This window comes from Telopea speciosissima, chromosome 11 (assembly GCF_018873765.1).
Source record: "Telopea speciosissima isolate NSW1024214 ecotype Mountain lineage chromosome 11, Tspe_v1, whole genome shotgun sequence".
Taxonomy (NCBI): Eukaryota; Viridiplantae; Streptophyta; class Magnoliopsida; order Proteales; family Proteaceae; genus Telopea; species Telopea speciosissima.
In genome coordinates, this window is record NC_057926.1 from 50,764,279 (window position 1) to 50,791,661 (window position 27,383).

A 27,383-nucleotide genomic window follows, 5' to 3' on the forward strand; every position below is an offset into this window, starting at 1 on the left:
ATTCACTAGACATGTATGGAGGGAGATCTTGATTGAGCGCTACCCAAATTGATAGCCTTCCAGTTCTGCTCTGTTAGAGGGTGTTTGGCCGGGTTGCTAAGACCTTTAGAAAGGATAGCATTGAAGACATTGGAAAATTGGTTTTCTACTCAAATAACGAGTGCTTAATTTGCTCTTGACTGTATTGATGTGCTTTATAACTTTGCTTGCTGCCTTAGGCTTTTCTTTTTGGGGTTGTTTCTTCTTTTAGGTCCTGTCCATGAGATTGATGTTGTAGCCATCAATCCTCTTGTATATTCTTCTTCCCTCTTGTTTTCTCTTTCTTTGCAATATGTTCATTTAGTAGTAGAGGTTTCTTCCATGAGTTACAAGAGCAACTATGGAACAAGGACGTATACTGGTGAAGTGATTTGGTAATTGAGAGAGGGAGAGAGAGAGAAAGAGATAGATTTGAGTTTTTCTGAAATAAAATTACTAGGGTTTAGTGAGGCAAAATAAGTAGGATATAGTATGGACATACATTTTTTTAATGAAAAAATGGCTTTTTGATCTAGTATCGGACCGATGCAAACAATATGTATCACTATCACTGGGCGATGGATACCTGTGTCGACTTTCTTCAAACCTAGTCATGGTTTTGGGTATCAGTATCGGATCAACTGATACGATATGGACATCCATTTTTAGGTGAAAAAAGGACTTTTTGACCAAGTTTAAACCGATACAATTGGTATTGCTAGCAACGGACTCTCGTGTTGTTTACCATGAACTACATCCATAGTGATCGATGGCATAGATTGTTGGATCTGCTCTACTCTAGTCGTGGCGGGAGTTGGAGGGTCCAACGCTCGAAAACCACCCCAAAAACAGAGGGTTGATCATTTTAAATGTGGGGCCCAGGTACCGTGGAATGACCAGCCCACCCCTATTTTTGCTGTCATTTTGTGAGGCTGGACCCTCCATTTCCTAGATTGTCTTAGGAGCAACTTGTATTCGGAAAGAACATGTTCAGGCAAGGGTAGGACTAGAGAAGGGGAAAGGGGCGGGAGTCAGGTCTGAACCATTGAGGCTGGTCTTAATTTGAAATGTGTTAATACATGTTTGCCCCTATACGCAGCAAGTCACATGGCTTCAGCTGTCACACGACACGAATTTTTATCCTCTTTTGTTATTGTGCAGTGTAGTACTGCATCGTTCGGTGCTGCAGAGACCATGTGGCACAGCAGGCCCCACATGGTGCACATGGCCTATGCAGCTGTCGCACGATCCATTACTGCACCGTGCAGTAACAATAACAAGAGAGGATAACGACTCGTGGTCATCACTACAGCAGGATCACCATGGGTAATTCTGGTAATTAGATGAAATTAAGAACAATTTAAATAGTTCGGCTCTGCATCGTGGCTCCAAAATTCAAATTCTCTCTGTTAGGTTAGGGTTTTTGGGAGGTAGAAATGGCGAGGCGACATGATGACTACAGATTTCTTAAGATAAGGGATGTAATTGGTGCTATCAATCAGAAAGTAAACCTGATGGGGGTTGTGGTTGAGTTTAGTATTCCCAAGCAGAGCAGAGGAACTGGTAAATTTTCTTATTCTTCTCTGTTTTTATCCTCACGGGATCTGAGTGCAGAAATCGTTTCAGTGATTTGTCATCTGTAGATTATATGTGTTGCAGTGTTGGAATCCTCTCAACACAGTAGAAATACTCAGTGAAAGTGTTTTTTCGTTAACCTGGATATTCTGAGTGCAGAAATCGTTTTACTGGTTTGTCATCTGTAGATTATATGTATTGCAGTGTTGGAATCCTCTCAACACAGTAGAAACACTCAGTGAAAGTCTTTTTTTTTTGGTTAATCTGATATTCTGTGCTAGCTTAGTCTTTTCTAGTCTACAAGTTTATACACAAAATGGATATCACATTGTTCTGGGACTGGGAGGTACTAAATACCACTGCTTCGTACTTGAGAAAACATACCATGGCGTATTGTCTAACCATTTGGTGTATCGAATATGTTTTAATCTTCTGACTGCTGGCACGACGGAAAGGCTGGACTTGCAACCGTTTTAGATTAGATTCCATCGGTGCTGATCCTATCAAGATCACTCTAACATTGTTACCAGATGTAGTCTATAGCATCTTCCTGCTTTTGAATTTTTTAGAATTTGTCTGCTCTTGTAGTTGATATAGGTCGTTTGGTCCCAAATGCATTTGTGGTACCTTCATTTCAAAGCATTTCCAGAATGGTTCTTTAAACTTGGACAAACTTTATTTTGATGTTATGGTTTATATTAAAATTAATTTTTATTTTCTCCTAACAAAAAGAAGGGAGTAACATATTGGACTGTTGTTAGTACCGATTATTTGTATAATAATTGCATCCTACTCTCATCAGGCAATTTTATTCAAATGGAAAAATTCTGAAATTTATGCCTGAAAGTATGAAACTTGGGAAATTAAATCCTGGGACTGTTACTTGGAGCATGTTAAAGGAAAGGAATAACAAGATGTTTGGAGGAACTGCTGAAGCAGCATACAGAATGGCTAAATTTGTTAGATAAAATTCAGACTTTGACTCCTATATCTAAGGCATTTTGTGATCTCACCTTTGCTTCTATTCTTAGGGAATGCCACATCTTTGCTGTACCTCTTGCTTGATGTTGTATGATTTTTATATTTACTTATAGAGTCTTTTTATTTATTAGGGGTCTCTTTTCCTTAATAAAACTCTAATTTACAAGACAAAAAATTGATGTGTCTAAGCTTTGTATGGAATTTATTCAGGAAAGTGGAATGCCACATGGTATTATGACTAGAAAGATGCATCAGTCATATGAACTTTAATACTCTTCAGTTTTGATATACTTAGAGGTCTACTAGTAACTGAAACCAGTTTTACAAAATTGAAACTTCTTCTGAATCATTGGAAAGATCTAAAGTTGTTTTTTCTATTCACATAAAGCCTGTTGCACCATTTTACTCTGGCAAGGCATAGGTAAAGCCCATGCACTTCTATACTTTCATGTTAATCATACCCATTTGTTGCACCAAGAAATGGTAATGTTCTTGTTGGCAATGACGATAAAAAGGCCAGGCTTACAGCTGCTTTGGATTTCATCCATTTGGTAGTAGAATGATGAGACTTACTAAAGATGCTTGCTGAGCCAGTCAGGATTATTTAAAACTGGGATCAAATCTTTTCCTTGGGGTTGTTCATTTCTCGTCTGTATATTGTTACACTTTTATACATATAGGTGTAGTATTAAGTTTCATGTGTTCGTTCTTTTTTCACTCTCTACGTTTTTGCCATTTCCCTTTCATTCGTTATTTGAGTTTGTAATGATGGTTAGTCTCATTGTCTATATGTAGATAAGGCTCATCCCCACTACTAGGACTCAGCTACATAAATCCTATTCACCATTCTACTCTGGCAGGCCATAGCTAAAGCCCTTGCACTTCTATAGTTTCATGTTTATTTCATACCCACTTGGTGCACTAACATACGGTAATGTTCTTGCTGGCAATGATGACAAAAAGGCCGGTCTTACAGTTGCTTTGAATTTCATTCATTTGGTAGTAGAATGATGAGACTTATTAAAGGTGCTTCTGAGCCAGTCAGGATTATTTAGAACTGTGATCAAATTTATTTCCCCTGGGACTTTCATTCCTCATCTCTATGGTTACATTGTTATACATATAGATGCAGTATTAGCTGGTTGGGTCTGATCAGAATAACTGGTGTGTTCCATACCGTGACACCCTTAGTTTGGTTTGGGTTGTTATGGTTCAAACCAATCCATGTGGTTCAAAATTTGATTCAGATCTGGTTCTCCTAGAAACCAGATATTGCGGAGCTAGTTTTAGAGACTGTGTTATGGCATGCAATTCTATAATTCCTGATTTTCAGGAATTTTATCTTTACGCAACTCGTGTGGCTCATTTGAAGGATGGCATGCGGTTACAGATTTTTTTTATGTCTAATTTTAGGAATCTAATCTTCAGCCCAATTGTGGGTCAAGTCTTTATTTCTTTTCTTTTATTATTTTTGAGTTGTTAAGTGAAACTGGGATATGTCCAGTCCCTTTCTTTATTCAGATTTGGTTTCTTTTTTGGTATTAATTTCCTAGATAGTTAAAGGAACTCCAACTTAGCTTATGCAAGGAGGGAGATTTCCTTTTAGAGTCAGATGAAGAGGAGATTGAAGCTGAGGTTGATCTTGAAGGAGAACTGATTGCAGCCTTAGAAGAACTAAATGCAGAGAGGAAACATAAGAAGACCTCTAAAAATCTAAGTGATGCAACTGAGCTTATCATAAACCTGAAAGGGCAGGTGAAATAATTCAAGGTCATAGTGGAGGAACTTGAGCTCAACCCATCTTGAAGAATGAGAACAACTGCAAGCTTGAAGAAGAGATCAAAACCTGAAAATATAAGTGACAAAGTTAAATCAAGAAGAGTGTGATCTTCGTGAGATTAAAGAAAGGATAGACAAGCTTGATGAAATGCTGAAAAAGTCCTATTCACATCAAGACTGGTCTTGGCTTTGTTGAAGGAGCATCTTCAAGTAAGGCAAGGAAAACAAATGAGTTGTTGAAGACCAAGGAGAAGGGCAAAGGCACAACTATGAATCCTGTGAGAATAGAAGAGAAGAGGCATTGGCAGATGCAAGTGAAAAAGACAGGAAATGCAAGACAGGCAAAGGAGGTGAACCATGACAACTACAACAAGGTCACCTATTATAGGCAATGGAGGTACATTGCTCCCACAACCTGGCAGAGTCCACAACCCAAGTTCAATTCTTACTTTCCTGGTTATTGCTTTACATGCAATGACTATGGTCGTAGAAGTTCAGATTGCAAATATAATGTAGGGCCAAGGGGAAACTTTTGCCTTCATTGGGGCATTTTGTGGAATGCTTTGCATCTCACAAGTATGGGCACATTACAAGAAACTGTAGAAGGATGCCTCCATATAAGCAGTGGCAAGGAAGAAGACATTATCATCATGGAAATAGACAGATTGACAGAACAAGAGAAATTCTGAGAGGCCACCATAGCCAAAGTCCAAGTAGAAGAATTAAGCAGTGACTAAGCCTGTGGGGAAAGAGGTCAGAGATGAGCAAACATATGTATCTATCCAGCTATTGCCCAGGGAGGTCCATAGTTGCCTTTAAAGGAAATTGGGTGTGGGTAAACGTCCTAAGTATTGAATTGTGGTTAGGTGCCTACTAATAGTGAGAGCATGTTGTCATCAAGGATCGAGATCTCAGTTTTGGTCAGGCTTGAAACCAAGACGTGGAAGATCTTGTTTCGAGGTTTCAATACTAGGTTTCGATCCTGGGACTCTTTGGGTTGAAACACAAGTTCAAAACTTGGGTTTTGACCTTGGGTCTTGTTTTGTCCAGGCCCAGAACCGAGACAACTCGAAGATTTAGTCAGTTTCGACCGAGATTAGTTCCATGGTTGTCATTATAATGGTTTTGCTCCCGTATGGACTCAGGAGGAGTTAATTCCTACGCCCTTCGGTGTTGTTGTCAAAGGGGAGAGACAATATGGGTGTTGTGATATGCAGGTGAGAATTGGTGATGTGTTCGTGTTGAAGCAAGTTAGTGCAATATGTGTTGCATATGTGTTGTGCTGTCAACAATTCCAGAGGGGGAGATTGTTGGGCAAAGTGTTATGTATGTTGTCATTGTTGTCAACACGGTTTGTTGGTTCAACACACTCACCTAAGACTGGATGCATTGCTAATATGGTAGAATAAGAATGGCTTGTACTGAAGAAGAGTATAAGCTTCAGTATAGCATGATTTTCAGAAAATCAGTTGAGTTTGACGCTAAATCATCTCTGTTCGACGTTAAATGAAGTGTTACTGATGTCGACAGCAATATTGTTGACGCATACTCGACATCGACTAATTGGTGAATAGAATGTGTTTCGCGTCAGTTCACATGTTTGAGACACCCGACATTGAAGATGCTTTGTTCTACATAGAAAGGACTCGAGTTGACATTTACAAAGGGTTGGTAGATATGCGCTTGATGTCAACAGAGTTGCATTGGACGTTGAACTGAATGAGCTTGACATCGAATGTAGCTACTTGTGGTTCATTGCTTTCAAGTCATTTTGGGCCACATATAAAAGGAAATGTTGTATATGAAAAACAAACAGAAAAACCCAACTCAAGAAAAAAGGAGAAGAGAGACTCTAAGGAGAGAAACCCTAGAAGACTTCCTCCAAGCCATTCATTGAAGCCATCTTGGATTGTTATGAGAAGGATTCTTTAAGCCTATTTGAGAAATTATAAAGGGTTGTAAGGAGAGAAAGATGAGGTGGAGAACAAACCTAAGGTTTGTGAGAAGACTCAACAAGCATTCAAGCCTTCTTCGAGTGATTGGTTGAAGTTATACATTCGAGGAGGAGAAAAAATTGAGTAGAAGAAATGGAAGAAGCAGCTTGGTTAAATGTTGATTTTATCATCATTTGGTAACTAAACAACCTACAATAGGCAAGGTGTTTGTTGAAATACCATTATCAACTATGTGCTTAGATTGGGGACATCTTTGTATGCCATTTTGATTGTAATTTTTAAGCTATCAAGTGGGTGCTTGATAGAGAGTTTGGTCCTCCTTTGTGGTGGGTGCTACTAAGGTTTAAAGTATTGGTAGCAGGTATCGTATCGGAAAGGTGATTTTAAGAGACGTATTGTATCGTATCGGAGAGAAGCAAGATACACTAAAGATACACATGAAAATGCTTAGGATTCATGCAAAATACGGTTTTAAAGCATAAAACACTATTTTTAAGTAATATCATGTATAAAGAGGAGAAAAAATTATGACGAGACAAGTGCATTCAGTTGATTATGTATAAAGGATGAAATTTCTTATTTGTACTAATACAAAAAAAGTCAATTTTTAGTAGGGGAAGATTTAGGGTTCAGATCCACACCTAATTGCCACAAAAAAAAAAAAAAAAAAAAAACCTAGTTTGATGCAATCATTTAGGTTGTTTTTCACTAACCTGGTGATCCATTACCAAAAACAACACTAAAAATCAATATTTGTGAAACAAATTCAAAGCTCTGATAAAAATCAATATTTGATTGTAGGTTGTTTAATTACCAAAAGATGATAAAATCAGTGCTACTAGAGTCGTTTTTGCTAGTAGAAACAAGGAATCAAGTTGATTTTGCCAAAACAAAATTGATTACAATGCCTTATAGGAGCTCTTGGTAAGTGTTTTGAGTCATTGATTGAGTAATGTTAATGGGTATAATGTGTCTAGGTTCGATGTTCCTTGTGTATGCCAAGGTGGAGCTGAGTCATCTCCACCTAGCATACCTTATTTGTTTCCCTAATGAAATCTATAAATAAAGTGGGCTTCTATCCTCTAGAGACAAGACGAATGTTCAGATCGTACTCTAATATTCAACTTGGTATTAGAGCGCCAAAAACCTTAAAGCCGCTTGATAACCTTATGGGAAACAGTTGTTGGTGTTTTTCCATTCCGAGAAACGGGAGAACATCATAAAAAGCGCTTGAGAACGGAGTGTTTTTGTTGAGTGCTTTTGGGAGCATAAATCAAAATTTGCTATGGAAGACTTTTGACAGAACATGTTGGACATATCTGTTGTTTCTTGGCACAAAATTGAAAATTTGTTCCTGATAAATACTCTCCTCATATTCACGATACTCTCGCCTCTAAGCTCTCTCTCACCTCTCAACGCCTCTAACCTCTCTCTCACCTCTCATGCCTCTAGCCATTGAAACCTTGCAACGGCAAGGTAGGTAGCGAGCATGAGCAGCAATGAGTGACCATTGCAGCCGCGAGTCTCCTAAGGCTAAGGGGATTGAGTTAATACCCTTCGTCTTCTCCGTCTCCGAAGCTTGTGAGTTTCGTTGTTGTGGGCGATTGGGATTTTGGGTGTAATGTGCGTTTGATTTAGGTAATATTCTTTTATCCTATAAATTTACTTTATGATCTTCGATTCTCTCTAGGTTTAGCAAACTTTATTTGGTTCTTCTTTGATTGATTGATCGGATTCTACTTCTAGGGTTTCTATTCTCATCTGCTAGATTCAATAGATACAGTTTATTCGTTGAATGATTCGGGGTCCATTCAGGCTGGGTTTGAGATCTGTTTTATTCAAGCTTTTTGGTGAACGAGCTTAGACAAGAGGAGGCGATGGTGGGTAGTGAGCATGAGCAGTTTCTGGAGCTTGGCGGCGAGTTTAGCGGCGATTGTTGATTAACAAGAGCCCAACCCCAAAGAACAATCAGAAAGGCATCGATTACCTAGAAATTCTCAGTCCTTTGTTATCAGATTGAATCATGAGAAAGTATTTGAGTTCTGCGCTTCCTCCTATATGGGTATTCACCCAGGAAGAAATTTGAACAGAAAATTTTTTTTGGGCAAGAAAAATAACATTACTTGTGTAAATGGAAGTGAATCTACAAGAAGCTGCACACGAATATAGATGGATTTTGTTTGCCATTTCCCGTGCCTATTGGTGCAAAATCTATCTTCAGACTTCAGAGAGAGTTTGAAGAGTTGGGGTCTGGTTTCTGTTGTTGTTGTTGAAGGGTTTGAGAGATGACGGTGGAGCGAGGAAGTTGGAGTGTAGGAGGGTGGTGGGTGTGTGTTTTGGGAGAGAAATGGGGCGAGCCAATGCCATTTTGGAGTTGGGAGAAGCAGGCAAGAGGATAAGAAATTGCAGAGGGAGTCTCTTGGGAACAAATTTTTAGTACAGGTTTACCAAGTGGGTCAAAAGCGGTTTCTCGGCATGGGTTTCGGAAAAACTGTTCTCTTGTTTCAAAGCACGATTTCAGCACGAAACAGCAGTAAGGTTATCAAGCGGGTACTTAAATTTTTTCCTTTTGGTTTTCTTTCGCTACCGTTTCCAGTAGAGCCCCACCACCAATCTCAAGGCTCCTGCCTCATTGCGTGAGACACGGTTGACTGAATATTCACAAACGTATGTCGTACCACATATGGCCCGCTACTAACAACCACTGACCAATGTTTTTTGTACCACCACTGCTGCCGCCTCCCATCACCAATCACCGTCAGGCTCCAATGGCCTCTGCACCACTGCCGCTGCGCCTCATAGGGCCTTAGCCCTTTGTTCGCTGCACCACCAGGAGATCCATCCCCTCTCGCGATAGCCCTAGGGCCTCCCATACTCTGTCGACACCAACCAGGAGCCTCCCGCCCCTGTCTCACGTCACCCAGTGCCTCTCGTCCGTTGCTATTACCTGAGGCCTCTCGCCCCCTACCGTAGTCATCCAAGGGCCTTCCACCCCTTTGTTGAAGCCATCAAGGGACCTCCGCCCCCTGTTGTCATCTCTATGAGCTCTCCTCCCCCTTTGTTGTCACCACCAAGGGCCCTCCGCCTCTTGCCGTGCTTGACCTTGGTCTCTCCCAAGCCCTCGGTTTCATCCATTTACCTTGCTGCCCGTCCCGCTCTTTGCGGTATGTTGTCTCGCCTCTCGCGAATGATATGGTAGCCTCCACACTACTACTCCTTGTTATATATAGTTGTTTCAGTTCCATATCAATTTCTTTGTTGTGATTCTAACCCATGGCGGAGGATAGTGATGTTATGACTCTGCGAGAGACATTGGGGGTAGTGAGGTGAGCATAGTGGTCATGACGTCTAGGGGACCCGAGGCGTTGGAGAGGGTTTAAAGGCAAGGCGACACCAACTAGCCTGGACACCTTGGCGAGGCCTTGACAACTATGGAGATGAGTCATGTTGGGACTCACAACCATAACCTTTCTATGAAACCAGGTCCAACCAATTTGAATGGGACTAACTACCTTGCATGGTCGCGGACATGCCTTTTGACTATCTGTCAAAATCATCTTTCAGGGTATTTAACTAGAGACACACCTGTGCCATCTAGTGGTACTGCTAAGATCATCTAGCTTGCTAATGATGCCTTGGTGATGTCCTTTCTCCTAAATTCCATGGAACCACAGATTAGTGCTTGCTTTGTTCTACTTAACACTGCACAAAACTATGGGATGCTGTCCAACAAACTTATGCTCAGACCAGCAACTATGCTCAAATTTATGAGCTCTGTCGTAATGTTCAGGAAACCTCACAAGAGGATATGTCCCTTACCTCTTATTATGCTGCCATGACTGTACTCTGGCAGCCGTTGGATTTTTATCATCCTGTCCCCATGGTGTGTAGAGTTGACATTGCTACCTTTTCAAAAGAACAAGGAGTTGCGGTTGAGGAAGGCACAGCGACAGGTTGTCACGGCGGAGCAGGGCGGCAACAGTGGTAGGGGTGAGGAGCACTGACGGCGAGATAACAGCGGTGGCAATGAGTCAGCGACGGTGATGGTTAACAGTAGCGGTTAGTGACAGTGATGTGATGCCAGTTAGGGTTAGTGGAACATGGTGCTGGTTAGTCTACCATGTTAGACCTGAGAGGCCGGAGCCCCATGGGAGGTAAAGGAGAAACCCTACTGGCGACACAACATACCAAGTTTCATCAGAGAATGGGAGAATGATGTGACTCGTCATTAGTGACAGAGGCCCCTTTATTTATAATAGAGATTACAAGAGAATTGATAGGGAAAGTATGGTGTCTATGACTCATTGTCCCTATCTGTAATGACTACAATGACTAGGCATAGTTATCTCTAATTCTCTAAAGAACTTTTCAGAGTACCTATCTTGATGCTCTTGGGAGTTGGGGCTGATCTGCATAAGGGGAAAAGATAAGGGGAAACCATTCTGCAGATTAGTACCCCTAAAACTTGTTTATCTTGTTGAAATATAAGGATTATTAATATAATTGTAAAGTTTTACCTAATAAAGATTATCAAATTTTTTATTGACGCACTAGGACAATCGCTTGGGTCTCTTCTTGCTCATGTGCACCTTACCATGATGATGGCATACCAGATTTGGCTACTCAGTGTCAATTTTTTATTGGTCAACAACTTTTCTGCATTGAAACGTTGATTCAAGCCAATGATGCCAATTGAGCTTATTTATCCCCCCCCCCTCCCCCAAACCAAAACAGAAAGAGGAAAGGATGCCGACAAGCTTGCCTTTTTCAAAGTTAATGCTTTGAATAATTTAGTTTATGGTCATGTAGATCATGGACATTTCGTTGATGAAAGAAAATTCAAATTACTGTTTCTTCACTTTTGAAATCCAGATTTCACTTCTTAGTGGCACTTTGACAGTTATAGGACAAAAAGTATAGTCCGAAATCTTGGTTGAAACCATAGAGATTTCGCGAAATGTTTCGTTTTCGACGAAGGTTGAAATGAAATTGGGTGCGAATTAGTAGGAATGTAGGGAGTTGGCTGAAATTTTGGCATTTCTGTTGAGATTTTGGGGCTCGGTATTGTTTTTGTGAAATGATAAAATCACATGTTTAAATACCATGTTTCGATTGAAATGGGTTGAAATTTCGACCCATTTCGATAGCTTTGTGCATTTCGACTCTTAAGAGGGAGGAAAGTCCAGAAAACCCCAGAATTGGTATTTTTTGCCTTATCACCTACATTTCTTGGTGGGAATTAGTTGTTGGTGACTAGAACAATGCATATGCATTGATGATTCGAGCAAGATTCCAAGTTGTACTTGAGTACTTGTAAGTGTACTATTAAATGGAGTCTGAGAATACGATAATGAACTCTGACCAAATTATCTACATTTCTTGGTGGAAAAAGGTGTTGTGGAGTATAAAAACGCATTTATATCAGCGATTTTCCGGATTTGTGCAAGATTCCAAGTTGTATTGACTACTTGTAAGTGTATTATTAGACCAACGCATTTTCTAGTGGTTTTGGGGCTCCGGAACTCTCTATGGTACTGACTTAGAGTTGGAGAAATAGCTGTACTCTGCTATGTGTAAGTGTACTATTAAATGGTTTTCCTCCATTCCTAATGCATATTTGAGTTTTCTTAATTGGATTTCTGCGTTAAGTACTAAGTTATTCATAGAATAGGTTATATTAGAGTAAATATACAGCAAGGTACGGCGTACATTAGCCCCCTAGGGTCCAAAATCAAACTACCATTTTGGATATGTTTTTTTACAATCTAAAGGTTCCAGTATGTTTAGAGATGCTTAATTAGGATTTCTTTGAAATTTTGGGCCAAAATATGTCCTTTTGTTTACCAAAATGGTCAAACAAATCCAGAAGCTGAAATGTGCAACATTTCGGTCGAAAACTGAAATTTCGAACCCGACAAACAAGTGAAGGCTACTAGCATTTGATGTATCTGGATAATAAGATGCAAAATAATCAAAGACTTGGAGTTAATGAGGTGGTTTGCCTAACGAACAATGGTAATAGGGCTGGATATCAAAATTGGCATTCCATAATTTTAACCCATAGATACTGATTGCTAATTATTTGTGTACTTTCACTAATTATATGTATTATGACATTCTTTGTTAAATTTTTTATTCCATTGCTTTTTTTTAATTGAGTATGACTGTTGTATAAAATCAGGTCAACCTTTTTCATCGAATATTTTATTTTGAGTTCATCATTATTAGATTTTCTTATTTTGCCTTTCTTATTGAGACTTTCTTTGCAGATTATTTCTGCAAGCTAAAGATAGTAGATGAATCATGTCAAAGTTCTGGGATTACAGTTAATATTTTTGCTGAAAACATGGAGAAGCTGCCTCACATTGAATCCGATGGAGATATAATTCAGTTTTTTCACGTTGTGGTAGCCCCTGGAAGCACTTCCTGCCTTATCTTCTCTATAATCTTTCTATCTTTTTCCAAACATTATTCTATTGGATAACTATTTAGAAAATGAATCCTACTTCTAAGTTTCTCTCATAATTAAACAGATGTAGATGAGAGCCAATTTTAAATTTACAAAGACTATTAGATTTTTGCACCGAAAGAGGACCTCGGCACAATAGTAGGGTTGCTCCATTGCGACCTAGTGGTTACTTGTTAAAGTTGGGAAACAGCCTCTCCGCGAAACGAGGGTAAGGCTGCGTACATTATGACCCTCCCTAGAACCCAGTAATGGCGGGAGCATCGTGCACTGGCTACACCCTTTTTATTAAATTTTTGTCATTCAATTGTAGGAATTAATTTCGTAGTAAATATTCTATGATTCTACTTAAGTTTGAAATGTTAGACCAGTTATTCTTAATATCTTGTTTTGTATAGTTTCAGAAACTGTTAGATGTTAAATGGTGCTTTGTGGACTATGAACTGAAAGAGGAACACATTGAACATTTAAGGAGTCACCTACTGAACTTATTCAAAGTTGATTAATTAAACTAAACTCAACGAAGCCTGTTCCCAACTATTTGGCTTCAGCTATGCCTTCTTTTTAGCCAATCTTTTCCCTTTAAGGCAATCCCCTTCGTCAAGTCATGAAATGTGAAGTCTCTTTCACTGTCTCAACCCACATATTTTTGTTTCCCCTTGTCCTTATGGAGCCCTCGACATGAACTATCCAATTTTTTGCACCTGAGTGGACCACCTATTAGGGCTACCCCTCAATTGTTTCACACTAGGTATGGACTATACTCAATTGCTTAAGAAAATAACTCAAGTGTTCATCTCCTTGGAAAGCAACCAAACTGATTCTTGATATTCTTGTGCATAAATCTTTGTTTAATTCGTCTCTCCCACAGTTTGGAGTATGCTCACGATCTTGATCTCATAAAAATTTGTGCAATGCTGTCTCATTGGGTTTTAAATATGAACAGTAGCATAATTTATTTTATTCATCTTCCATTTTCTTAGCTCCATTGATCTGTTTAAACATAGAGTCAACCAAGATAAGCCATCATCTTTCATACCCTTTCAAATCACAATCAAAATTCAGAATCTGGTTCTTTCTGTCTTCATCTTTCCCGAAGTTTTAGCTTCAAATTTCTCATACCTTTGGTCATTCTTCTCATCATTGCCACTGATTTCTCCTAAATTTCTTCCAGCCCCCCTCTTTCTGTTGAAGTGATATTTATTTGTAATTACTGGAAATTTCCCCTTGACCTTTCTCTAATCTTGGTACCCTCCACTTTCAATATTGACCATAGTTATCAGGGCGACCCAAGGCGTTGGAGGGGCCTCTAGGCGACAAGGCGCTCGTGTAGGCATCATCTACACTCCTTAGGTGTGTATGTACTATATGACTATATGTAATATAGAAAATGATAATTTATACAACAGCAAAGCCTTATCCCAACTAAATTGGGTCGACTAAATGAATCCCTGCTTTCCAATCAGCTCTATTTGAAGTCATATAAGATAAGAGGCCTAAGCTATGCATGTCGTCCCTCACCACCTATCCTAGGGTTATTTTAGTTCTTCCCTCGGCTCTTTTAGTTCCTTTAATCTGAATCAAATCACTCCTTTGCATTCTAGCATCCCAAGGCCTTTGTTGAACATGGCCATGCCACCTCAAACGACTCTCTCGAAGCATCTCACGTATTGGAGTTACTCCCAACTCAACTCTAATATGGTCATTCTTTACTTTATCCTTCCTAGTTTTGTCATACATCCATCTCAAAATCCTCATTTTTGCTACACTTAGTTTATCTATATGACGCTTCTTAACTGCCCAACATTTTGGACCATACATCATAGCCCGTTGTATAAAATTTTCCTTTAAATTTTAAAGGTATATACCCTGATCATGCAGCACTCCAAATGCATCTCACGCTGCACTCCAAACGCTCTTCAACCATCCTATTTTAATTCTTTGGGCAACATCATACTCTATATCACCTTCTTTATTTACGATTGAGCCTATATATCTAAAATAATCACTTTGTGGAATCTGTCTCTAATCAATATTCACCACCTCATTAACCGTCCTAGTGTGGCTAAAGTTACACACCACATACTCTTCGTTCTACTTAAATTGAGACCTTTTGATTCCAAGGTTGATCTCCATAACTCCAACTTAGCGTTAATCCTTGTTTTTTTGTCTCATCTACCAAAACAATATCATCAACAAAAAACATACACCAAGGATATAATTATGCTTATTTGCAACATAGACATCATATTTCAATGCAATATGATATAATTATGCTAGTAATGACGAAGCATACGCTCCATGTGGCCGACCCCATTTAGTTGGGATAAGGCTATGTTGTTGTTGTTTTATGTTAGTAATGGCCTAATATGAGAAAACCAAAATGTAATAAAAAAAAAACATATGATATAATATAAGCATATTCATTTAAAAAAAAAAAAAAAAACAAAGCAATAATGATCCAAGTCTTTTGATTTTCCTCTCTATCTGTGCGGTCCCAAAGATTTCAATATCTGAAGTAGAAACAAGCAGGGGAAGGATTACGTAGTGTTGGGATTTGCTTCTAGGTTGTTTTCATGTCAAAACATGAGGATTCTTGTATTTCTATGGGGTTGAAGTTATAGCTTTGATTTTTTTTTTCGGGGGGTTTATTTTGATTTGGGTTAAGTTACTAGTGTAGGACATCTGATAGTGCTATTTATAGTAAATCTGGTTTTACTATTCTTTGGCAAGTTTCTATTTCTGTGTCATAGAAACTTGCCAAAGAATAGTAAGGTTGCGCTATTGCTGTTGAGGTTTTGGTGTCTTGACTTCTGATGATGGACTGTTGTGTGGAGCCTCCATGGGCCTTCGATAAATTTCCTGTATAGGGTTTTCGCTATAAATCTGTAGCGAGAGTTCTTTCTCTGTATTGAAAATCTGAGAGAGGTGTGAGGAACGAGCGACTGTAACCCTATTCTCCATTGATAGTGAAACAGATCTCATCTCACCGTGGACGTAGGCAACCTTGCCGAACCACGTAAATCTTTGTGCGCATTGTGTGATTGTGTTTGCGATTTCCATTCTTCTCTGCATCGTGTTAGGTTTTACAATTGCAACCTGTTGGTTGCGGGTTCAAAACTTGGAAACAGCTTCTCCTGCGAAGCAAGGGGTAAAGCTGCATCCATTTGCCTTTCCCACACCCTGCGGTAGTGGGAGTGATGAGGACGTCATACCATCCGATCAAGGATTCATGATATACCAGAGGAGACATTGCAGAGCTCAGGCGTCCTCTGCCTCGATGTGGATTGACGATGAGTTCTGAGGCTACCATGTTGCTTGAGTACAGCCCTATGGGCCCCAGCGTGGACCCTACTTGCAGTAGTCTTTAGTATTAGCTAGTAATTCTGATTTCTATTTATTGTTATTTCTGTTTCTGTTTATTTCTATCTCTATTTCAGTATGTTTTGTATGTGAGGAGAAGTGTGCTTTTCTTTTTCTTTATTGTTTATGTTGTAATTGTCCCACTTCCCCTTCCCCACGTCTTGATATTTTCCTCTTTTTTTTTAATTATATTTTTTAAAGTAGTGGTAACTACTTTTGTAACCATTCCATTCCCACAGTTCTCCTTTGTGGCCCTCTTGCAGCATGTCTCTCTCTCTCTCCCTCTCAATTTCTCTTCTTTTTCTTCTCTTTCTTGATTTCTGTTCTCCCTACTCCTTCCTCTTTTTCTACTTTCTTCTCCCCTACTTCTCTCTCTGTTCTCCCTTTTCGCTACAAGATTTGTTCCCTCCCTTTTATTTTGTTGTTTTCTTCTTCCCCACACCCCACGGTATTGCCCTCCTTGTTCTTTTCTTTTTCTGCTTTACTGTTAACTCTAATGGACGGATCCACCTAAATATGGAAGGTGGTCACTAGGTGCAGCCCCTAAATCTGGTTGGTGTTTTAATTACTTCTACGTTCTTTCCCTTAAGCTTTGTCCATTGTCTGTTATAGAACTTTACATTGAATTTGTTATTATTCTAGCATGGATGTTGGCTTAGCCTTATAATCATAGGATTCTTGAAAGTCCTTGCATGCTAGTATTTGACTTAAGTGTTGCCTAAATTCTGACCTCTGTAGCATCTAATTGAATATTGTTTAGTTGAATGCATGTAGCCTGTGGTTTCTATTGTTCATTTCTCATTGTTATCGATGTTCCTCTCATGTATGTGCCTCATGTATGTGTTGCTGCCTCCCCTAACTAGACAGCCTTTAGGTGTAATTGGTGCCTACCGTAAGTTAGCTTTGTTATCCTCTTGGGAAAACTTAGTTTCTAGGTCTTATCCTACACATAGTTATCAAGGTGTCACCAAGGTGTCCAGGCTCCTTGGTCGCCTTGGGCACCTTGCTGCCTTGTTGGTGTCGTCTTGATTTTAGGTCCTATCCAACGCCATGGTCACCTTGCCACCTTGATAACTATGATCCTACATCAGGGAGCCTCGTGCATTGGGATGCTCTTTTTTTTTACCTAGGAGTTCTAGTTTACTTGGAAGCTAAGTTGTTGAGACGTCGTAAGTTTGAGCTTCAAAGTCATCTTAAGAGTCTAAATAGTGATAGGGTCAAGTTTCTCTAAATATGGATTTTATTATGTTCATCACTTTTTTTTTTTTTTCAATCGTGTAATGAATTTGGAATTTTTATTGGAAGGATCTCCAATTATGAAACCCCAGATGGTTTCAGTCTTTCTACATGTTCCCTGTAGTTCAGCTCTAGAATGTTGAAACCCTTGGCTGTCCTACATCAATAGCTTTTGTATATTTATGTGGATATATTAATACATGAACCACATAGCATGTGAATGCCTGCATATATTAATACTAAGTAGGTTAGGCACGGACTTTTGTGGTGATTTCATACATAGACGTGAAGTTTTGGACACAATAAGTCAGTAGCCTACTAACCATATCAAATTTGAAGTGTTTACACGTCTATGAAGTGTTTTTTTTTTTAAATTTAAATGAATTAACTGATAAAATGAAAATATAAATTTCAGATTATCTTCTGTTTCGGCACTAGCAGAATAGAATTGCATACTGTTGCTTACTTTTCAAGGACATGAAAATGCAATGAGATGAACATGTTTGCTAGATTGGTGCAACATATTTCCTCAATATTTCCTTGTAAGTGCAGTAAGTGGTGACCCTTTTTTAGTCAAACCTAGAAACATGATTATGCAGATTAAAGCTCATCATGGGGAGGTGTATGCTCTTTTCAACAAAAAGTTCTCTTCATTTGCTCTATTTGAAGGGAAATCGGGTAAAAACTTCATCCCACATCAAGTTTCTCCAAAATACCACAGCAGAGATGATGATAAAAAATTCATAGCCGGTTTAAGGACATGGTTGCTCAATTTTCAACATGATGCAGGTACCCTCGTGCATGTACTGAACAAGATCTGCTCATTTCTTTGACTACCTGTTTTAGTTGTTAAAATCCTGCTTATGGTTTTTAATTTTTCTGTTGATTTGAAATACTTACTAGAGTTGAATACAGAAATGATGGAAGTCACTTAGATGTATAGTCTGTGGCATGGATAAATTAACATGTGAATGAAATACTTTTGAAACTTTTTTTCTGTTATCATTTCAGTTTTAGCTGTGGGAAAATTTATTTCACTACCCTATGAACAGAAGGTTTCGTACGACCCAAATATCTGCCACTGGAGCTGTGTGGGTGTTAAATTTTTAGGATATGTTGTCCATGCCATAATCTATCGGTTTGGAAAGTTTCAGCCCGATACATTTGAAAGTTTTAAAATTGCTCGACACCTTAGCTTTGGCATAAAATTTGTAACACAGTGGGCCAAATGGTAGACGTGGGGCAATTAAAAATTGCAAGTAATTAATTTATAGGGGGGGGGGGGAGATCTTCCCATTCAGTGGTGCGTTTGACCAAAGGAGCCCTGATGTAGGGGGATACCTAGAAACTAGGGCTCCTACATGGGTTGCTATTTAGGATAACTAATGGGTTACAACTCATAGGACAGTAGGCAACAGAAATGGGTAGCAGCAGCATATACAGACTCATATGCATTATAAAGCATTGAAAAGCCTATGCAATAATGAAAAATACAGAATAGAACTCATAGCATCATTTCCACAAACATTTGATAGGCAAAATGAGGACGGGGAAACAACACATAAATTACCAAATCAAGTGCAGAGGCCTTTCAATACTCTAAAAAGAATTCATGCTGTACTAGTCCTAGGCATGCATTCCAATAGAGAATAAGACATAAGAAAGTATGAAGAAGATGCACCAAAACTACCAGCAGTAGAAGTGCGTATCAGGTCAGAAAATAAAAGGGTTCCAGATTCTTAATTAGTAAATATGACAAGGAGGGGAAGGGTAGTGATGAGCATGCATTCGGGTAGGGGGGAATGGGGTAGAGCAGATAATGTAACAAACAGAAAAGAAAGAACAAGGCAGGTTCGATTGGAAGGGGGAAAGAAAGAGGGAATGGGGAAGAAGGGAAACAAATAACTTAACCACTTACCTGCTGTGCTGCTGTAACAGAGAAGGAGAAAAGAAGAAGAAGAAAATCCATTTGGGGGGTTGAGGGGAGAAGATGCTCCACGCAAGAGAGGAGAAGGAAACCCAAGAGCCAATAGCTTCTTTCATTTCATTTCTTAACATTCAACAATTTCTGGCCGAATGGCCTGTACATAGCTTAAGTAAAGAAAAACAAAACAATAGAAAATTATTGATCTCCCCCTTGGGAAGACCAACACATAGGGAAGCACACTAGTTGAGCTGTTTCCTAAGGGAGCACAAGTTCCAAGAAGTCCTCTAGTCAACTAAAGGGGCTGATCCAAGTGGGCCTGAGCCTAGACCAAAATTACAAATGGAACCAAAACTGAACCAAACCGAACCAAAAAAACTGAACCAAAATTACATATGACCCAAATCACAATAAAAGATTAAAATTACTTAGGCCAGCAAAAGTACTCCAGATCAGCGCCACAATCCATTACGAAAGAAATCTCTGTCCAACCAAAGTGAGCCTGATCCAACCTGAAGATGTCTGCGCAGTCTTCGTTGGTAAACTCTTCGAAAGTCTTAAGAATGGGACTGATGTCCCCATCAAGCCCTAGACATGGCTCAACAACGCCAAAACCATTTAGGAATTTGTGTTTAATCGCCCAAGTATCACATTCTGTATGCATATTACTTCCAATGCTTTTTAGTGCAACTCCCTTTTGTTTTGTTAGCCAGAGTTTCCCATGGATTTGCCATCATATTTATGCCCTTATTGCAAATATCAGTGATTTGTTTTGAATAACATGATTTCTCTTTTCTATATTCTGAACAACCTTTAACTTTCTACTCTCAACAATTTTCATAAAGTCTTGATATCAGAACTCTACAGATGACGTGGACTACTTTGATAGAAGTCATAATTCATGAAACTCGTGATGATCTCAGACTGCAGGTCCTCCGATATGATTGAGAAGCAAAGTGGAGTATTGTTGTCTAGGACATTAAAAACCTGAAAAAATAAACCTTTCATAAACATATTAGAAGTATTGTTTAAGCCAACAGCATAATATAGTGTTCATGTCCATTTGCTGTAAGCTTGACCATATTGTTTCATTTGAAATCTGCATTTTTTCATTGAAGAAACGCTGGCAGGCTGAGACATATTAAAGCAGTAGCTCAACTAATTGCTACTCTTTGCATCCAAGTTTTGGAGGTTCCAAAACAGTCCGGCACAAGAAACTACAACATTTTTGTGTCAAATAACAAATCACGAAGAGTGAACCAAGCACAACATGAAGGATGAAACAGGGATGAGAAAAAGAGAGAGAGAGAGTGTGTGAGAGAAAATGAAAAACTGAATTCTTCTGCTTGATATATATATACCGAGGGGCAGGAGAGGGCAGGAATGGGTATCAGGAGGGTATTTTGGAACATACAAAAACCTAGGAGGGTGTTAAATATTGTATGGGGGTCCATGACTTAGTGTACCATGGGGGTACATAAGTCATGGACACAATTGGCCAGTCCATATAGTTCGAATAGGCCAGCTGTAGTCTTATTTGTATTTATTTATTTTCCTTATTTCAGTTATTTGGTGTAATTCTGTTTCCTCAATTTAGGAAACATAAATCAATATATTCCTTGCGTGAGAGGAGCAGCTCTCACAACCGAGACTGCTCCATTTCTAGCAGGCTCTTCTCTCATCTTCTCTCTTCTTCATCAGTTTTTCTTTTTATTTTGTTAGAGGGGTTTGTGAACCCTAGGATGGTGGGTGAACCATCCTCTATGGGTGGAGGAAAACTTTGTCCCTATATATATGTCAAAGAAACCTTGCTAAAATGCACCAACTAAGCCAATGATCCACCTGTGTATATTTTCTAAAGCATTTGCAAAACAACAAAATAAAAGAGTTTGAATAGGAAACTAATAACCAAAGTCTCAGTTGACTCTAGTTCCTGACAAGCTTTCAATGTTAAACACATTTTACTGCTCCCTATTCTTACACTAGACTGATAATCCATTAGTTTACTTAAATAAGTTGTCTTTGAAAATTGTGGTCTTACGTGATACCATCTTTTCAATTCAGACGCTTTGCCTCATATTAGTTGGAGATGTACTACTACTACATTCTTATATTTATTTGGTGGAGTTATCAGTAATCACTTTCATCCCACAATTTCTCCTTATTTTTTTAAATCATGATTTGAATCTTCAACTCTTTATGTGATTGTTAGGAACAAGTAAAGCTTTTTCATTGAGTGAGATCAAGGAAGGACATAACTTTGATTTAGTTTGCAAGGTAATTCACCATGTCATGGTACCTAGTTATTTACTTAAGGTGTCTAGGTAAGCTTTACAACCAGAAATTCTAGTGCTTTTTTCTTTAAATGTGTAACTAACTTAAAAATTTTCCCTCTTTTCCTTCTTTTTCTCATTGTCGCACCATCTATTTCATGGCCTGAAGATCCTTCATGTCTGTGAAGTTTCAAAAGATAACTGGATGCTTTTTTTGTGGGATGGTACTGATACGCCTCCTCTAAGTATCCAAACAAAGTGAGTATTTGTTTGTCTGCTTTCCTTTTATGTTCTTGGTTTCATTCATTTTTTGGTATTAGAATGGAGACTGACCATAGGTCCCTAACTGAGTAAATTAAAATTTTGAAAATACAAGTTCTAATGCACTCAAAGAAAGTTCAAATCCCCTCCCCCCCCCCCTCCCCACACACATGCACAATACACATCCGTGTGGCTGCCCGCACAACCTACACTCCCACATGAATGCCCACACACGATATGCACACCAACGTGCACGCACGCGCGCACACATACACACCCACACACACACACATGTAAGGTGCGATTCTCTTGCTCTTGAATGGGGTCTCATACTCAAATTCTATGGAGAACTATGCTGCCGATGCAATAATTTCTGTAGCAGTTCTGAGTTCATTATTGCAGTAATCCCTTGTAGGCACTACTTGGATTCACAGTTATTAAGTTACTCTGAAATTCACATTTTCATAGGCATTTATCTTTCTCAAATTTAGGTAGCTGATGACGTACAAATAATATGTATGTATGTATTAATGTTAGTTATAAACTACAGGCTAGAAGATGAAATGGAGAATCCGCTTCCTTTACAGTTGGAATCTTTACCTTTGCCAAGGGATGTTTTATGTACATTTCCTTCTATTGGGACTATCTTGAGGGTGCCTATTGACCAAGAGAAAGAAAAGCTCGGCCTACACTTGATAGGTAGTGGTAGGTGGATGAAGTTTTCTAACATAATCAGCAAGGAGCAATCAGGGCTATGGCAGGGCATGCTGTTGCCTTCTACCTGGCTGCAATACTTGTCAAATGAGGATAACATCGTAATACACCGACAACGGTAATTGCTTGTTTCTACTGAGCTGCAAGTGGGGTTCTGGAGTGCTGTTTTTACTATCTGCTAGGGTTTGGTTGCATGAATTGTTCAAGCTCTTCCTTGAATCAGGTTTTCCGATGAGCGGGCATCATCTAAATGGGAGAAAATGCCTTTGTCAAGCTTTCCTTGGCCTTCTCGTGTTACAGGTTTTACATTGTTAGCAATATTAGAGCTTGCTTGTTTGTCACTGTGATTGGTAGATATAGTCTTCCTGTCTTCTCATTCATCATTTTGCAATTCAGGATGCTGTGAAGTTTGATAAATATATTCTTTTAACTAATGCATAGTTTTCTATTTCAGAGACTGATCATGAGCATGTGCCATTTGTTACATTAATGGATGTCCTCACTTATGCAGAGGTCTCCCTTCTTTTCCTATACATATATATGTGCTCAAGAGAATATATTGTTGTAATGCTATTGTTATGTTACCATATTCTGTGAGAGGAGGCCACAATTTCTACAATGAGATGATTTTTCAAAGATCACTTTGTCAAGGATTTTAATGAATGTTGTTTCGTATTAAATCTGAAGAAAAAAACTTAAAATATTTGTCTACTTATCCATAGAACAAATGAATCAAACTTTGGAAATATATCATATGCTCATCTTTTCTACTGTCGTATGTCAGTTGGCAATTATCTCTAGCTCTTTGCTTAATTTTGTTTGTACATTACAGGTTACAGCCAAATTTAAGTGTGTTGTTCGTGTGCTAGCAACATATCCCTGTAGAGTTGAGGATTTCCGTAGCCCCCATGGTGTATATAGGATAAGGTTGACCTTGGAGGACCCTACTGCAAGGATCCATGCATTTTTGTATGCTGAGGATGGGGTAAGGCCTTCTTTTCACCAAGTAGATTTAGCCTTGTGTATAAAGGCCATGAAATTATAACATTTGTTTTACATTTACTTCCCATCTGTATATAATGTCGCAAGCATGGCATCAGGATCTGCATCTGTTAGATAAATGAACTCTTGAACTGTTCTGGAATTTTTAGTGAATGATAGGTCACCGTCTTTGCGCATGCTATTACATCAGCAATAAAAATGGCAAAAGTTTTTATTCTTGCCCCACTCTCCCCCTACCCCCCCTCCAAATAAAAAGCATCCCAGTGCTGAGGCTCCTGCTACTGCAGGGTCTGGGAGGGGCAAATGTACGCAGCCATACCCCTGCTTCGCAGAGAGGCTGTTTCCATGTTTTGAACCCGCAATCTGACTGTTGCAATAGCGCAACTTAACCGTTGTGCCAAGGCTCGCACATTAAACGCCCCTCCAAATGCCCTACAAAACTTATCATTGAAGAATTTGGTATCTTTTTTATTGGATTCTGCCTATTGGAGTTGGTTGGAACTTACCATGTTCTGGACTTCCAGCTATCACTCCATCTTCAAAGAGATCCTTCTGAAATAGTGCAGATGTTGATCCATCCTTTTGGATTGTATTTTAAGTTTTGAACCTCAATCATTTGAATTGCAAGAAATAAATTAGACAAAGCTTTGGATTATGTTGGTTAATAAACTACTTCCCTGACTGCATTACCTTATAATTCTGTCTTGATCCATGATAGGAGACATTTTTTGATGGCTTCCCCTCTTTTGACGTACTGAAGAGGAAGCGAAATAAATTGCTTGGAATAACTGAGAGAGACGATGGGAAGGAAGTCGAGATGGCTCTTAGAAATCCTCCATGGGTGCAGTGCTGCATAAAATCTTATTACCTTGATAAAAGAGACATATGGGGAAGTAGGCACTTCAGAATATTCGGCACCAGGATAGTACTAAACTGAGTGGATATCAGTAGTTCAATCTTATATTTTGAAATGGATTATGATCTTGCACCTAGGTTACACTTCTGTATGTAAAAATGTAACCTTTGGCTGTGTACATTGTGCGTATATACCCACTCCCTTTTCGATGATAAACTGAAAAGGAAGTACCAGGTGGTTAAGAAAATTAACCGAGTCTAGTTTCCTTGTGTTCTAACTAGTGAAAAGCTTCTTACTCTTGTAAGTAGCTTAATGTAAATGATGACTTCAATTACTCAGATTGGCTGATCCAAACTTATATTTGATCAAGTAGTGGTGCTAATTGGGACGGTTCCAGTTAATCAGGGTGGATCTTAAATCAATTCCACAATTGGTCCAAGGCCAAACTGTCCCAATTAACTTGTTGGTTTCAAATTTTGGAACCAATACCAATTAATAATGGAAATGATTTGTTCTAGTTCCTAATATTTTCTTATTAGTATTAATGATAAAAAAAAAAAATTAATCCTACAATGATCAGTTCAACAAGCCTTATGGTGGATTAATCAGCCATGGCTGCTGTTCCATCATGCTGATTGCATGACTGTTAGGCTTGGTTGCTAGTTCTCAAACTAGGGATAGAGGTCATGCTCATCAAGCCTGGAAAACTTGTCATATGTAAAATCACAGCTCCTAATCAAGATAGCTCTTAATCAGTTTCATCTTTCTGGAGTCCAGACTAGAACTGCCCAGATTAAGTAAATCAGAACTAAGAACTAACCCAACAGATTAATGGGTAGGAATGTAGGATGTTTTGGTTTTTAATAGGTCTGGTTTTGTTCTGGTCTCAGATTGACAACCCCTAACGCTCTATTTACCACTTGCTATAGATTTTTTTGTTTTCCCAATAGAGTATGCACTTCATTTCACTGGGCAGAAGGGCTTGGAGTTCTTTCTCTGGATGAACTGTCACATAGCTACACAGTTACACTTCCAATTAATTAGTTTATTAATTAGTAAACTAATTGGATTAGTAGGTTATTATTTCAATTTTAGGGTCCTAAAATTTGGATCAGGTTTTAGATAATTGGGGGATCCGGCTCCTCTCCAGTGCACATTGTGTGGCTGGGGAGCTTCGATCCACTCGGCCGCCCACATCCCGATGCACTGGCATGTGGATCTAGGCCTCCCTAGCAGCAAGATGTGCACTACTGTAGACATGAACAGAAATAAAAGTACATAGAAGTTGAGGAGCTCAATCCGAAATGCATTACTGTAGACATGGACATAAATATAAGTACATAGAAGTTGAGCTAAAGAGTAGAGTAAACAATTGACATTGACAGGATCCATTAGGCCCTGAGATGCTCTGGGGCACCCATAAATGTTCTGTCATTCTTGTAGACGATGAAAAACAATTGTTAATTGTGATCCCATTTCAAAGACTGATCCTCTGAACTTGGAATTATTTGGGGGTCAAAAGACATGGCCATTGATGAGTCCAATAGAGTTTGTGGATGCTTTCCGAAGGAATTTATCTCAAATCCGGCATAAGGCAAATTTATTGATTACTCATCTCCAATCCTTTTGGTCAAAAACCTCAGCCCAAGATCTAAACATCTGGTTCTGCAATTGATCTTGATTTGATCTGGACAATTTTCAAATTGGACTTGCCAAAAAAGCAAGCTTATACTGTAATTGGACATTGAATGCACAACAATGAATCCTTTTATGATCGAATATACAAAAATCACCTAGACGATCAAACACACAAGAAAAAACCAAATAAAAAGAAAGCCAAAGGATTGAAGGTTATGTAAAAGAAGATAATAAATAAATAAGAGAAGAAAATAATGTTTATACATTCGATTTATACATCGATCGAGTGCTCTCATCGTTGATTAATAGCATTCTCAAGAACCAGCCTCAAGCGGCGAGCCATTACATCTAGTTCCGCCGCTCTTTGCTCTCGCCACCTTTTCTCAAAAGCTATTGCCTTCCCCTGTTTCGACGATTCCGCTGGAGTAGATGAAGACGTAGACGTCTGGTCCGGATAAAGAAGCTCTTGGCGAACGAGTGTCATTCTCACCTCCTTGAGGGATCTATCAAAAACATCCAAAATGGTTTTCGCCGCGAACCGTCCAAGCCCACCACCATCTTCACCGACTGGCAAATACGGCTCCTCTTCATGTCCACTGCCGAGATTGTTCTCTAAATTCATTTCAGTATCTTCCTCGGTAATATCAGCGTCGTTGATGTTAGGTTGAACTGGTGGTGGAGGAGGAGGGGGAGGAAGACAAGCAGAAGGGGTAGGAGAGAAACTCACCCTAACACTAACCTTAGAGGGCTTCCGCTTATTAGACTGAAAGGGAGATGAAGAGGCATATGAAGGATGCCATAACTGATTGGAAAGATCGAAGAGCGCACGATCGTGCGGAGCAAGAAGCGAAGGATCAAGGCCACGTGAAATTCGGGTAGAGATAACGCGAAATTTCTTACGAAGACGACGAAGCTTCTCTGAAAGCTGGGATCTGGTGTAGGGTTGAGGCATGGACTGTGAGAAGCGATCGTAGAAGAGAGGGAGGTCTCGAGGAAAGATAAACCCATCTGCGGAGCATTCGAGGAGGCCTTGGAGGAATCGAATTTCGTCGGATTCGGGCCATATGCGATGGAATTTGAACGGAGGAGGCTTGAGATCGTCTTCGGCTGCTGCTTCGAGGTCTTCGCCGTCGATGATGTTGTTGTCGTTTTCTTCGTCAGCGATTTCGATTTTGGGGATCTGGTTCGGAACGGGAGAGGGACAGACAGGGTTAGGGCTAGGATTATTAGTATGAATAGATGGAATTTCAGGAGTTTTGCGTTTGACGGGAAGCTTGCGAGCTGCGGCCTTAATGGAGAGGAGTTGGTGTTGTGGCTGTGGAGGGGTCGGGGTTGAGGCCAT

The 27,383-nt window shown here is 39.3% G+C and overlaps 2 protein-coding genes and 2 non-coding genes across 5 annotated transcripts; 3 read left to right on the forward strand and 1 right to left on the reverse strand.

Annotated features, from left to right (window-relative positions):
* Positions 1 to 1,443: 1,443 nt before the first annotated feature.
* Positions 1,444 to 24,561, forward strand: LOC122646822 (protection of telomeres protein 1b). Of its 2 annotated transcripts, XM_043840427.1 has the most exons (10): positions 1,444 to 1,581; positions 12,578 to 12,714; positions 17,973 to 18,162; positions 21,510 to 21,574; positions 21,740 to 21,828; positions 22,382 to 22,663; positions 22,769 to 22,845; positions 23,000 to 23,058; positions 23,378 to 23,530; positions 24,266 to 24,561. In XM_043840427.1, the coding sequence occupies exons 1-10, from the start codon at positions 1,455 to 1,457 to the stop codon at positions 24,482 to 24,484; spliced, it is 1,398 nt and encodes a 465-aa protein (XP_043696362.1). In that variant the 5' UTR covers positions 1,444 to 1,454; the 3' UTR covers positions 24,485 to 24,561. The 2 variants fall into 2 exon arrangements, with proteins under 2 accessions (XP_043696362.1, XP_043696363.1); XM_043840428.1 differs by lacking the exon at positions 1,444 to 1,581 and having other exon boundaries at positions 17,957 to 18,162; positions 24,266 to 24,559.
* On the forward strand, positions 3,071 to 3,168 carry LOC122646915. The gene has a single exon (XR_006330718.1). It is a non-coding gene; the product is annotated as a small nucleolar RNA snoR113 (small nucleolar RNA).
* LOC122646913 lies at positions 3,519 to 3,615 on the forward strand. The gene has a single exon (XR_006330717.1). It is a non-coding gene; the product is annotated as a small nucleolar RNA snoR113 (small nucleolar RNA).
* Positions 24,562 to 26,333: 1,772 nt separating the features above from the next.
* LOC122645302 (probable transcription factor At5g28040) lies at positions 26,334 to 27,383 on the reverse strand. The gene has a single exon (XM_043838618.1). The coding sequence runs from the start codon at positions 27,381 to 27,383 to the stop codon at positions 26,334 to 26,336; it is 1,050 nt and encodes a 349-aa protein (XP_043694553.1).

Excerpts from the sequence above, each read along its gene's own strand:
- LOC122646822 (XM_043840427.1), top strand. The coding sequence starts at position 1,455 with ATGGCGAGGCGACATGATGACTACAGATTTCTTAAGATAAGGGATGTA. Across the intron at positions 21,575-21,739 it reads ACTTTGATTTAGTTTGCAAG|ATCCTTCATGTCTGTGAAGT; the intron begins GTAATTCACCAT and ends CATGGCCTGAAG. Across the intron at positions 22,664-22,768 it reads ATCGTAATACACCGACAACG|GTTTTCCGATGAGCGGGCAT; the intron begins GTAATTGCTTGT and ends TCCTTGAATCAG.
- LOC122645302 (XM_043838618.1), bottom strand. The coding sequence starts at position 27,383 with ATGGCCTCAACCCCGACCCCTCCACAGCCACAACACCAACTCCTCTCC.